This window comes from Podarcis bocagei (assembly GCF_964188305.1).
Source record: "Podarcis bocagei genome assembly, chromosome: 17".
Taxonomy (NCBI): domain Eukaryota; kingdom Metazoa; phylum Chordata; class Lepidosauria; order Squamata; family Lacertidae; genus Podarcis; species Podarcis bocagei.
This window is the reverse complement of record NC_138143.1, coordinates 21,311,061-21,324,463: the sequence shown is the minus strand read 5'-3', so window position 1 is coordinate 21,324,463 and position 13,403 is coordinate 21,311,061. Positions and strand designations below refer to the sequence as shown.

General features: G+C 44.3%; 1 protein-coding gene across 2 annotated transcripts in view; it reads left to right on the top strand.

Moving 5' to 3' along the window:
• BRD10 (bromodomain containing 10) overlaps positions 1–5,826 on the top strand; it is a 37,632-nt gene extending 31,806 nt beyond the window's left edge. For both annotated transcript variants that reach the window (XM_081175948.1, XM_081175947.1), the window contains one exon: positions 1,340–5,826. In XM_081175948.1, the coding sequence (XP_081032074.1) occupies positions 1,340–4,983 (3,644 nt within the window). In that variant the 3' untranslated portion in view covers positions 4,984–5,826. The remainder of the gene's footprint in view (positions 1–1,339) is intronic.
• The last annotated feature ends 7,577 nt before the right edge of the window (positions 5,827–13,403 follow it).

Sequence of the window (13,403 nt, the reverse complement as noted above, 5' to 3'; positions counted from 1 at the left end):
GGGGAAAAGGGAAATTACCAGAGGCAGAGGTCTTTTGAGTACCGTATTTTTCGCTCTATAGGACACACTTTTTCCCCTCCAGAAATGAAGGGGAAATGTGTGTGCGAATGCTATGGAGCTATGGAGCGAATGCAGGCTTTTGCTGAAGCCTGGAGAGCGAGAGGGGTCAGTGCGCACCGACCCCTTTCGCTCGCCAGGCTTCAGGCAGCTATCCGCAAGCCTTCAGAGCACGGCGGGAGTTCCCGCCGGGCTCCGAAGGCTTGTGGATAGCAGACTCTTCTGGGGGCTGGGGTCGGGGGAAGCTCGGGCTTCCCCAGCCCCACAAACTCCAGGAGCGGCAGTGAGGTTGCGCGCAATCTTGCCGCCGCTCCTGGACCTGTTTTGGGGGCTGGGGTCAGGGGAAGCTTGGGCTTCCCCCGCCCCAGCCCCGCAGCTAAAAACGAAGCCAAGACAGCGAGCGGGATCCATCCCGCTCGCTGTCTTGGCTTCTTTGCTCTTTGGGGCTGGGGGGGGGGTAATTCCCCCCTTTATTTCCCCTCCTAAAAACTAGGTGCGCCCTATGGGCCAGTGCGCCCTATGGAGCGAAAAATACGGCACCTTTTAAACCTTTTGCAAATGTCCAAAGGGCACACTTGCAAAAGCTCAGCCTATTTCAGGGTAAATGGTGGGATGTTCATGAGTCGCCACTATTTTTGATTAAAAGACTTTCCAACTTAAGCAGTGTGGTCTTTTACTAAAGAAGCTTTTCTGTCAGTTAAAACGTAGGTCTCTGAATTTAACACCTTGGAAAACCTCCACAATTTTAGTTTGTAATGACATACACACACGCATACACACACACACACACACACACACACACACACACCCTGCGAAACTGCTTCCAGCACATATACAAACATAATAAAACATCAACCATTAATAGTAACAATGTGATCCAATCTAAAAAGTCACAATAACTTTAAAATAAACAACTTGCATCAAATAAAGCAATATTCAACAATCTATTAAAACCTAATAGTAAACAGTAAAAATAACATCAGCAAATAGTAATTAAACAGTATTGACTTCCTAATGAGGTCTTATGATGGTACAGAAAATGTTAGAAAATTAAATTGGATATAGATTAAGTTACTGTCTTCTGAAACTGTGTAATTAGCAAGTTCTTGATGAAATAAATAAATAAATTAAGAATATTCTCAGAACTTCCTCCTATTGGTCAGAAGGGTGGTGTAAATATATTTTACATTGATAGAGGCCTCCACCAACAATAAAGTTCATAGAAACATTTTAATTTAGCTTTTTAAAACTTGCCTTTCTTTTTGCTTTCTTCTCTCTCTAGAGGACATGAAACTGTCAGAAATCGAACTTGCTGCAGGGAAATCCAGACTGTTAAGGAAAGAACTGGCTTGCAAAGAAATACAGAAGATGGTGCCTAAATCTTTTAAACGCCAGTCCAAGCAGAACAGTTACCTAGATGATAGCACAAGAGAGTTTTCACCAAGGAAAAAGCTGAAATTAAGCACAGGTGATACCACAGTCTATGGTATGGAAAATGACTTGTCAATTGATGGTGGCTTGAATAAACCTAAACAAACAGAATCTTCATCTTCAGAATCATTGGACACGACAGACTCGCCACCATCAAGCTTAATAAAAGGGACCAAACCCATCCAGGCCTTGCTTGCTAAGAATATTGGGAACAAAGTGACCTTAACAAGTCAGCTTCCACCTGCTCAAGGTAGAAGCATTTCTACGTCTGAAAAACTGATTATGTCAACTATAGGTTCTTCCCCAGTCAAACCAGTGTTGCCCTGCCAGGCCAGTTCCAAGAGCCCATTACAAGTGTTATACAAAATACCCGATGGCCACTGCATGCCAATAGACTTGCATAACAATTCACTGAAAATTCAGGTGCAGCCTGTGGCCGATTGTAAACCAGGAGAAAAAACCACAGGAGAGAAACTCATGCAGCAGGTCCTTATTTTGCCTAAAAAATTCCTTATCCACCACAGAGAGGGTAAAAGTGTCGCAAAAGAAGTTCCACCGTTGCAGCAGAAGACTAACGAGCAGCACCGTCTCTCTCTTCCGCAGTCAACAGCTGTCAACACTACTTTAGCTCCTGCCTTTCCAGCTTCGGTTATAAATGCTGCTACTGCGTTTCTCCCCGGCACAAATTTTAAAAAGAATACTATACATTTGCCGCAAGGAGCTAATGCAGCAAAGGGTCTGTCGGCGTTGCCCTCTGTATCAGCCACAGGCAACGTGTTGGCGTCAGTGGTGAAAATGAGCCAAAATGAGACTACTAAAACCAAGACTGTTGTTTCAGGTACCTCATTCCCTCTCACTTCATCTACAGTTCAGGCGCTGACAACAACACTACCACCAAGTGTTTCTTCTTGCACCAGCGGTTCCTCCCCAAGACTAGCATCCCCGCAGAAAAGTGACGCCGACGAACCTAAACAGGAGCTGAAAACAGTCTGCATCAGAGATTCGCAATCCATCCTTGTTAGGACGCGAGGTGGGAACACAGGAATCGTAAAGGTGCAGACAAATTCAGACCAGATTTCCCCTAGTAACTTATCTCCGGGTTCCGTTTTCACATACGCACCTCAGCTCCAGGCATTTTTAGTGCCAAAATCCACACAATTGTCAACCTCTACCTTTTCGGCTGCGACAACAGTCGTATCTAATATCCCAGCACTCATCCAGTCCTCTCCCACAACTTCGGTTTCCATTCCAGCTGTTCCCAGTGGTGTAAATCAGGGAATAGGGAAAAACATGATGTTTGCGTTTGGGCAACCAACGAACAGTGCTACCGTGGGTCATGGAATGCAAAAAACTGTACATGTGTCCTCTCCCACTTTCTTATCTCCAATGTCATCATCTAATATCGCCATGCCGGCACATCCTAACAGCTCTGGTAATGCAAATAGCATTTCGCCAGGTAATAGTGGGCAGAATGCCATATGCACTACCCAGGCTTCTTTTATTAATCAGCAAGCTGATGTAAATAGTATGAACTCTCCTGTTACACAGCCTGAGGCCACACCTATAAGCAGTGGAAGTGTTGTGAGTGGCACTCAAATTCAAAAACTTATGTTGGTCACAAATCCCCCCCTTCTTCCCGCTTGCGGAACTGCAGGAGTCAACCTCGTCCCTGCTCCAACATCCACTGGCATTACCGCCCAGAAACTGGTTTTCATTAATAGACCACTTGCCAATATTCAGTCAAATACCGGTTTGACCGCAGAGCCCTTTAAACAGACCTTCTCTCCTTCGATGGGAAAAGCATTTGTTAAAAGCACAGAGCAGCCTCAGTTAGTCCTGATTCCATCTACCGTGGGAGCATCACTTAAAGTTAATACATCGCCAACGGTTTCTCAAATAAAAGATGTGAAAATAGGACTTAATATTGGTCAGGCCATCATAAATAGCACAGCTAATGCACCGAGTATTCCACCAATTAACATTATACAATCAGCAGCTCCCAAAGATGCGGAAGAAAAAAGTAGCCAGGGTGTAATTTTGCCATTGTCAAATGATGGTTTGGTTCCTCTGTGTTCAAGCTTGGCAAAGAGTGTTACACCAGTCGAAGAGTCTCTGAGTCTTACAACAAGAGCAATTTCCACAGTAACAACAACAACATGTTTAGATGCTGCTTCTGTGGCATTGAGTGGAACCACTTCTGGAACATGGTCTACTGCCTTGGCTGGTGGAACAGATACGTCAACAAAAGTCACACCCGTTTTAACTACTCGACTGCGTACCTCTAATGTTGGAAATACTGTAGCTATATCTACTGTGAAAACGGGACACCTTGCTTCATCAGTACTAATTTCAACGACTCCACCAGCTCATCCAAGCTTGTCATCTACTTTTCAATTGCCAGGTACAGTTGCCTTGCCCAGACCTGTAAATAGTGCCCCCAAAATGATACCAACAGCTCCTCAATTGCCAGCAGTTTCCCCTGTTGTACAGTGTATGCCCCTTTCGAAAGCTCAACAATCCACACTCGTTCAGTTTCAGTCACCCAGAATTCCAGCTGCAGTGCCAACAAATGGAAGTGCTCCCAAACCTCAAACTGTTTTGGCCCCCAATCCACCAAATACAAGTAAAATTGTTAGCTTTTCTAACTTAGTTTCCCTACCTTGTCAGCCGCTGCCTCCTAATTTTGTAAAGCCCGCCCCTGCTTTGACCTCTGCTCCTACTGCCGCCACCACTCAGACTGTTCCAGCTTCACCATCTATAGCTGGCAATGTAGGAGGACAGCTGAACGAGTCTTGCGTTCAACAAAAAATAATTATTAACACGTGCACACCTTTGGCACCTGGAACTCAGATAATGATCAGTGGCACTCGGTTCATTGTTCCACCTCAGGGTCTCGGAGCCGGCAGCCACGTCCTTCTCATCTCTACAAATCCAAAACTTGGCCCTCTCTTAACTGTTAATAATGGCCATGGGCTTCAAGGTGTATCCCATCCTTCTCCTTCTCCCCAGAAGACTACACAAGTGTTGAGCAATGCATTAAGCTGGCAGCCGTCAAAACAGCCTTTGAAAAGCTCTACCAAAATCGTGAACGCTCTTGGGACTGCGAACCCCTTGCCAATTGTACATGCAGCACCACAAGTTGCAAACAGCGTCACAAAACCAAGCGCCCCATCTTTTGCAGCAACATTGTCTGCGCCTTTGGTAACCACCCGGCCCGGCGGTCTGGCTAAAACGTCTTTGGTTTGTGCCACTCACACTGCTAACTCACAGTTGCAAAGCAGTACACCTGTATTACATCTAGACACATCTATAAAAAAACTGATGGTCAGCCCAGAAGGAGCCATTCTGAATGCTATAAAGACTCCAACATCAAAATCTTCCTCTCTACCATCGTCCTTCTCTCCTGACATAGTTTCCACAACCAGGAGTCCTGCTGTTGTCTTCCCTAATTTTCTGAAACCCAACATAGGCGTGCCTAACACAGCTGCATCTTAAATGTAAAGTAAACGAGCCCTTAAAATGTTGGGGCATTCTTTTGTGTATGAAGTTAATTTATAATTGTTTAAGAAATTCTTCTGATATTTGAAACATACCAGACATGAGGCTGATGTACATGAACCCATGGCATGTGATGGCTACATTTGAGCACATGGAAGCTGCCAGGCAAAGAACTGAGCTGTTGTGCATGTTCTTGGGAACTCACAGGCTGAATAGATTCAGATTCTTCACATCAGATGTATCGGCTGCTAGTTTGCCATTAAATTGGGAGCTGCCACATGCTCAAATTTTAAAACGCCTACCATCTACCCAAGGGTTTATGGCCATAGTTGATTTTCTAAAAATTACTTCATATTAGATTGCAGCTGCTTACAAATTTATTTTTAAATGGTGAGGAAGCTCATCATTAAAATACTTTTCACACTTATACTTTCAAAGGGTTTTTATTAAAGTGGTCAGATAAGGCCGTCTGTTAAGGTGTGTTGTAGAAAGCAACGTTTAATTTTTGGTTAGCACATTTACAGGGATATGTTTCTTCAAATTTAGACTTTTCCATCTTAATTATAAACACAGTACACTTTTTTAAAAAAATTACTTGGTTCTCTCTCTTTTTTTAAAGCATATTTATGCATTGTAAAAATGCAATCTATGGTGTAAAATTGTACATATCCCTGACTCCCTAACAGTATGTACTAAACTATGTGTAAAAAGAACTACTCTGTCTTATTTATGTTTTGTTTACATAATGTATAGTTTTTTAAGTATTTTAGTAATTTTGGACAAGTGTACTGTTTAGCAATAATGCAGAAAAATCTGCATGTAATAAACAAAGTTGCCGTATTTCTTTGATAATGTATCAGTTTCATCTGGAGAAGAAATACTTGATAGCACAGGGTTATGGCATGTATGGGCATTAAGAAATTATTACGTTGGGATTAACAGAAAGGTTATGGTCCTAAACTCAGATACTTAGACCTAAATTCCATTAAAACTAATGGGATTTTTTGCCAAGTAAATGTGCCCAAGTTTGTGGTTTCCCAGCTTTTGATTTCTTTCTCTTGCTCTTTTGTGCATCATTTGAACCTCCCCATCCCCCAGCTTATACAGTTATGGACATTTGAGCTTGCTTTATTTTCACCATTGCAACAGGGAGTGAAAATATTCCTTTTTCCATTATCAGGAAGAAAAAAAGAAAGATTGCCAGATTTGATTGCAGATCTGTTCATTATGTCAAAGGCATCGAGGGGTTAAATATTAATGAATACTTCAGCTTTTATATAAGTGACTAGAAAGAGAAACTAAGAAAAGGTTTTCTAGCAAATATGGTGGATGGGGTGGGCTACAGATGCTGCAAGCTGGAAGAATTGGGGAATTGAATCTTATGTGAGAAATTGCTGAAATTCTGAATGCTCCTTCCTGGTAACAGATAAGCCTGGGACAAGGGCTGCACTTGTTAGAAGGATGGAAGATGAATAAAGAACTGGATTGCCTGTTTTAAGAAACTGAACTTAAAGTTGAATTAAGCAGCAAGCTCGGGAACTGTTCTCTACATAAAACAGTTTGAAATGTGACCTTTCAAAACTGAACCTATCGGAAGGATAGAAATCTAAGTCATGCTTATTCACACTTTGCTTAATTTAGTTGGGCAGGATTTTATATTTGCAGGGCTAGGCTGTCTTTAGCCAAGTCTAACTGGGAGTATCAGCCAGAACTGGCCTAAACATTCTTCCTCCAGGTGTCCTTATTTTACCTCGAACTTTACAGTAGGCAATGAGCAATAGCCAGGTTTTCCTCTTTTTTTTTGTCTAGTGATAGCACTAGAGTTATCATAGAGATTCATGTTGTGGTAGGTGACTGTCACTAAACAAATGTTTTTTGTTGAACAAAATTAAAGATTACGAATTGTAGAGAATGCTTAGGATTTGATAATGTTTTGTCTCCGTAACGATTTCTGTAATATAGATCTTTGAAAATGCTAACATTTAGAGCCTGTCTCCCCTTCACTCAAACCACTAGGACTTCCAAGCCATTTGTAGAAGAGTCTCTTAGATGTACATCAAACTCTGCTTCGGGCTACATCTAACATACCTTGAGGAGGGGGTGTGTGCGGGTATATTCTGCAACAATTACTGACACAATAATAGTTCCACTTTTTTGCTCTGTGCTGCTTGCCCAATGTTACCAAATCATTGCTGTCTACTGCTGGCTCCAGCGCAACAAAAGTGTGTGTGGGGGGGGGGGGGAAACAACCACTGCAGAACATTTATGAGATTTCAGCATATGGTTACCAGACGTCCCTGTTTCCTGGGGACAGTCGCCGGATTTTCAAATCTGTCCCCGGACAAAATGCATCCCTGGAATGTCCTTGGATTTCATTTAATGTCCCCGGATTTATATTTTAAGTGTTGCAGATTTATTAGAAGGGAACGAATGTTGTGTGATTGGTTCAACGGCACAAGACACATCATATGGGGACTTCTGGCGAGGTAAAATGGCGGGTGCCATGGCAGCCAGCAGCTCCTGAAGCCAGCCAGAGCCAACTGCGCTACCAGGCTGACTCTGGGCTGCCGCCACTGCTTAGGGGGAACCGGGGACACCCAGCACATCAACAGGGGGAACCGCTGACTCCCCCACAATCCAAATCAAGCTGGGGGCAAGAGCCCCCAGCCACCCAGTTGACTGCCCAGCGGCGCTCTGGGGCCAGGGAAACCCCAGAGCCGACGCAGGGAGAAGGAGGAGAGGGGAAGAAGGAAGAGAGAGAAAGAGGAAGGAGAAAAAAGAGGGGAGCCCCGACCTTGCCACGCAGCTGCCGCCACCGCTGAGGAGGAGAGGTAGGAGAGCACCAGGAGGGCAAGGACACGTGGCCGAGCCCAGGCCCGACCCAAGCCTACTCCACAGCGGCTAGTGCTCCAAGAGAGCATGCTGGGGCCCAGAGGAAGGCCACACGACAGAGGAGACCACAGAAGAGAAGATACTACTTTTTTTAAAAAAAAATAACTTTTTTAAATAACTTTTTTTTCTCTTTTCAAAAAAAAGTGTCCCCAGATTCTTGGAGGGGGGGGGAATGGTAACCTTATTTTAGCAGGAAGTTACAGGATGTGCACTGACTGGAACTGAAGCAATATGACTGCCCAAAATGTTGCGGGCACGAACAGTATTAAAAGCAGGATTGTCCACAACTTCCACAATAGCATAATCGGCACAAATCATGAATACACAATGGAAAGATTCGTTATTGCTTGATATGGAGGGGCATGGTTGTTGAAATTATTGGAGGCAAAGTTGTTTGATTAGAGAAAAACCATTGCTGACATCATGTAATAATAATAGAGAACCCCTTTTGGACTTTTTGTGTGAAAATGAGAATGAATGAATTTGAGACACTTGGGTCTGAAGAATGGAAAAAAATATTACTTAACAGAAAGTAGAATGGTTGGGTGTCAATTTAGAGTGAATGCTTTGAATAATTTCTTTTTATTTGTCTTTCTTTTCTTCTTTTCTTTCCTTCTCTCTCCCCCCATTTTTCCCCCTTTTTCCCCCCCCTTTGGTGTCCTTTGCTCTGGTCCATTATTGAAGGTGATAGATGGTTGGTGGAAGGACCCTGAGTGAGAGAAAGGGAAGGGAAGACCTCCCAGGATGAGAGACTGGGGGGAAGAAAGGAAAGCTCCCAGGTGGGACCTGGGAAGGCCCACCACTTTCTGTGGGTGACAAGGATTAAGAGCTATCTTTGAGAGTCGACTCCACATTTTCTTTTTCCTTGCTCTTTGTTTTTATTGAGATTAGTTTATTTTATCTTATTATGAAAAATGAAATCTCATGAGGAAAAGTGAATGCACAATTAATGGCATTAAATTAAATTTAACTCAGAATAGATGCATTGAAACTAGGAACATGGCTAAATTTGGTTCATTAATTTGAATAGATCTACTCCTGAGTAAAACTGAGTTGAATGTCACCTATAAAAATTAGGTCTGTAAGTGCCCTTGCTGTCAGCTCTCAACTCACCACTCCTTGGTTCTTGGAAGTGCCTCTTACTTTGCCTTGATCTTTTGAGTACCTTCATGGTATGGAATTGATGCTTTTGAATTATGGTGCTGGAGGAGACTCTTGAGAGTCCCATGGACTGCAAGAAGATCAAACCTCTCCATTCTGAAGGAAATCAGCCCTGAGCGCTCACTGGAAAGACAGATCCTGAAGCTGAGGCTCCAATACTCCCTGGAAAATACCCTGATGTTGGGATAGCTTGAGGGCACAAGGAGAAGGGGACGACAGGGGACGAGATGGTTGGACAGTGTTCTCGAAGCTACGAACATGAGTTTGACCAAGCTGTGGGAGGCAGTGGAAGACAGGAGTGCCTGGCGTGCTTGGTCCATGGGGTCACGAAGAGTCGGACACGACTAAACGACTAAACAACAACAACAATGGTATGGAAGGGAGGTTGGGTAAGAGGGATACTGCAATTGTACACAGGCATATTCATGGATATTCAAGGTCCCAGGCCTCAGAGAGGTTAGGCTGGCCTCAACTAGAGCCAGGGCCTTCTCGGCTGCGGCTCCAACCTGGTGGAATGCTCTGTCACAAGAGACTAGGGCCCTGCGGGACCTGACATCTTTCCGCAGGGCCTGCAAGACAGAGTTGTTCCGCCAGGCCTTTGGTCAGGGTGCAGCCTGACTCCCTCCTCTGGCAACCTGCACAGAATTTTGCTTAATTGGTTGCCTTCAATTTGATTTAATTAATTTTTATAATGAAATATTTTTAGATTGTGTAACTATTTTATTGTTTGATTATTTGATTGTTGTTAGCCGCCCTGAGCCCGGCTTCGGCTGGGGAGGGCGGGATATAAATAAAATTTATTATTATATTATTATTCCCTGAAAGTCAATACTGTCCCCTAGCTGCAAAACTAGAGGTCCACAACCAGAGAAATGTGCTGCACCAAAGTATGTTGGTGTATTGCACTTGGGCAAAAAAAAATGAGAGGCACAAATACAAGATGGGTGACAACTGGCTTGAGAGCAGTACATGTGAAAAGGATCTAGGAGTCTTGGTTGACCACAAACTTGACATGAACCAACAGTGTGACGCGGCAGCTAAAAAAGCCAATGCAATTCTGGGCTGCATCAATAGGAGTATAGCATCTAGATCAAGGGAAGTAATAGTGCCACTGTATTCTGCTTTGGTCAGACCTCACCTGGAGTATTGTGTCCAGTTCTGGGCACCACAGTTCAAGAAGGACACTGACAAACTGGAACGTGTCCAGAGGAGGGCAACCAAAATGGTCAAAGGCCTGGAAACGATGCCTTATGAGGAACGGCTAAGGGAGCTGGGCATGTTTAGCCTGGAGAAGAGGAGGTTAAGGGGTGATATGATAGCCATGTTCAAATATATAAAAGGATGTCACATAGAGGAGGGAGAAAGGTTGTTTTCTGCTGCTCCAGAGAAGCGGACACGGAGCAATGGATCCAAACTACCAGAAAGAAGATTCCACCTAAACATTAGGAAGAACTTCCTGACAATAAGAGCTGTTCGACAGTGGAATTTGCTGCCAATGAGTGTGGTGGAGTCTCCTACTTTGGAGGTCTTTAACCAGAGGCTTGACAACCATATGTCAGGAGTGCTCTGATGGTGTTTCCTGCTTGGCAGGGGGTTGGACTCGATGGCCCTTGTGGTCTCTTCCAATTCTATGATTCTATGGTGCTCCATTCTTTCCACAAGCTGCTGTTTGGTCAGTTACATACGCTTCAGGTTACATACGCTTTAGGTTACAGACTCTGCTAACCCAGAAATAGTACCTCTGGTTAAGAACTTTGCTTCAGGATGAGAACAGAAATTGTGCTCCGGTGGCGCGGCAGCAGCAGGAGGCCCCATTAGCTAAAGTGGTCTTCAGGTTAAGAACAGTTTCAGGTTAAGTACGGACCTCCGGAACGAATTAAGTACTTAATCCAAGGTACCACTGTATTGGGAAAAACCCTTACCTTTCACATCCTGGTTTACAGTCCTTGTTCTTGTCTGCTACTTTGGCTATCTTCACTCTTTGTTTGCAATGAAACAGAATGTTATAGTAGACATGGTAACTTCCTGATGCCACACAGTAATGATGCTGAGGGCAAACAAAGCCTTTCCATTTCCCCACCAGCATTTCCAACATTAGAGGTACACAGTTGGTTTACTGCCAAGAAAGTTAGGCTGACACTGTCAAAGGGTGGATTGGGTTTTGCTGCGGTCAAAATGTTCACAGAGCACATTATCTTTCACCCCATTTAAGTGCAACACCAGTATTAACTGCGCATTAGCTCCCCTTAGCTGCTCCTGGTAATGGCTGAGACCAATTACCACTATTAATTTTATCATGTATGTGCTACAATTTGCTTGATTAATGTCTTCTACCTGATTGCACATTTAGTATCATCTCTGTTGGGCTAGACAGTTCCTTTACAAAAAAGCAAAAGCAAATGTGGACTGTTCAAACGGAGTCCAGTATCTGCAAAGATTTCCTGCTGCGTTGATAATAATAAATACAATATAATTCACTCACAAATGTAACCTGATGACCAATAATTCTCATGTTTCAGTTACAATCAGATTAATTGAATTCGTAAAAATTGTTTTGGACCCTTTCCCCTTTGCTGGTACTTATCCCAAACAACCGTGTTGGCATGCTCAACAGTTGCAAAAATCAAATTGGGAAAATGTATTCGGAATTAACAAGTTCAACAGTTGCAAAGATCAAATTGAGAAAATGTATTCAGAATTAATAAGTTTGGTTTATTTGTATACAAAGCTGAAGAGAAATCCAGCTCCAGGAAGTGCATTGGCCATTGGAGGTACATTTAGAGGTCTAAGGCAGGCATGGCCAAACTTGGCCCTCCAGCTGTTTGTGGACTACAGTTCCTATCATCCCTGACCACTGGTCCTGTTAGCTAGGGATGATGGGAGTTGTAGTCCCAAAACAGCTGGAGGGCCAAGTTTGGCCATACCTGGTCTGAGGAACTGCCCTGGGTGTTAGAAACTCAATTTCACTCACCCCACCAAAAAAGCAGACAAAACACCTACACCCAAAAAGCAGTGGGTGCTGAGATAAGTCACCCAGGGTGCCATGAACACCATACAGAACCCAGGCACAGTCTATATGCCCAGTGCCTACACTATAATGGGCTTGGTACTGGAAGCATATGCTGAAACAATTGTATAGGACAGTGGCGTAGGGTGGGTTGTCAGCACCCGGGGCAAGGCAAGTAATTTGCACCCCCAACCCGTGGATTTGCGCCCCCTAACCTGTGGATTTGCGCCCCCTAACCCGTGGATTTGCGCCCCCTAACCCTAACTCCCAGATGTTGCACCCGGTGCGGCCGGCCCCCCCTGCACCCCCCACGCTACGCCACTGGTATAGGATAAGTCTTATACAATTATACAAGGTCTTATACAAGGACAGCAACCGCAGTGCTGTGGGATAGGTAGTTTAACATGTTTTCCCATGCAGTTTCCTTGGTGTAAGCCTCTCCAAGCAGCTATTGGCTTTGGAGCAACGCAGGCGCACAAATACAACACAGGCAAGTCCAGTGCTTTCTTTTCTATTAAAAAATGTTTAGGGGTACTCCTATTATTATTATTATTATTATTATTATTATTATTATTATTATTAAATTAATACCCCGCCCATCTGGCTGGGTTTTACCAGCCACTCTGGGCAGCTTCCAACAGAATATTAAAATACAATAGTCTATTAAACATTAAAAGCTTCCCTAAACAGGGCTGCCTTCAGGTGTCTTCTAAAAGTCTGGTAGTTTTCTCTTTGACATCCGGTGGGAGGGCGTTCCACGGGGCGGGTGCCACTACCGAGAAGGCCCTCTGCCTGGTTCCTTGTAACTTGGCTTCTCGCAGTGAGGGAACTGCCAGAAGGCCCTTGGTACTGGACCTCAGTGTCCAGGCAGAACGATGGGGGTGGAGACACTCCTTCAGGTATACTGGACCAAGGCCATTTAGGGCTTTAAAGGTCAGCATCAACACTTTGAATTGTGCTCGGAAACGTACTGGGAGCCAATGTAGGTCTTTCAAAACTGGTGTTATGTGGTCTTGGCGGCCACTCCCAGTCACCAGTCTAGCTGCTGCATTCTGGATTAGTTGTAGTTTCCGGGTCACCTTCAAAGGTAGCCCCACATAGAGTGCATTGCAGTAGTCCAAGTGAGAGATAACCAGAGCATGCACCACTCTGGCGAGGCAGTCCGCAGGCAGGTAGGGTCTAAGCCTGTGTACCAGATGAAGCTGGTAAACAGCTGCTCTGGACACAGAATCGACCTGTGCCTCCATGGACAGCTGCGAGTCCAAAATGACTCCCAGGCTGCGCACCTGGTCCTTCAGTAGCACAGTTACCCCATTCAGGACCAAGGAGTCCTACTCGTATTGAAATACTGCCCCTC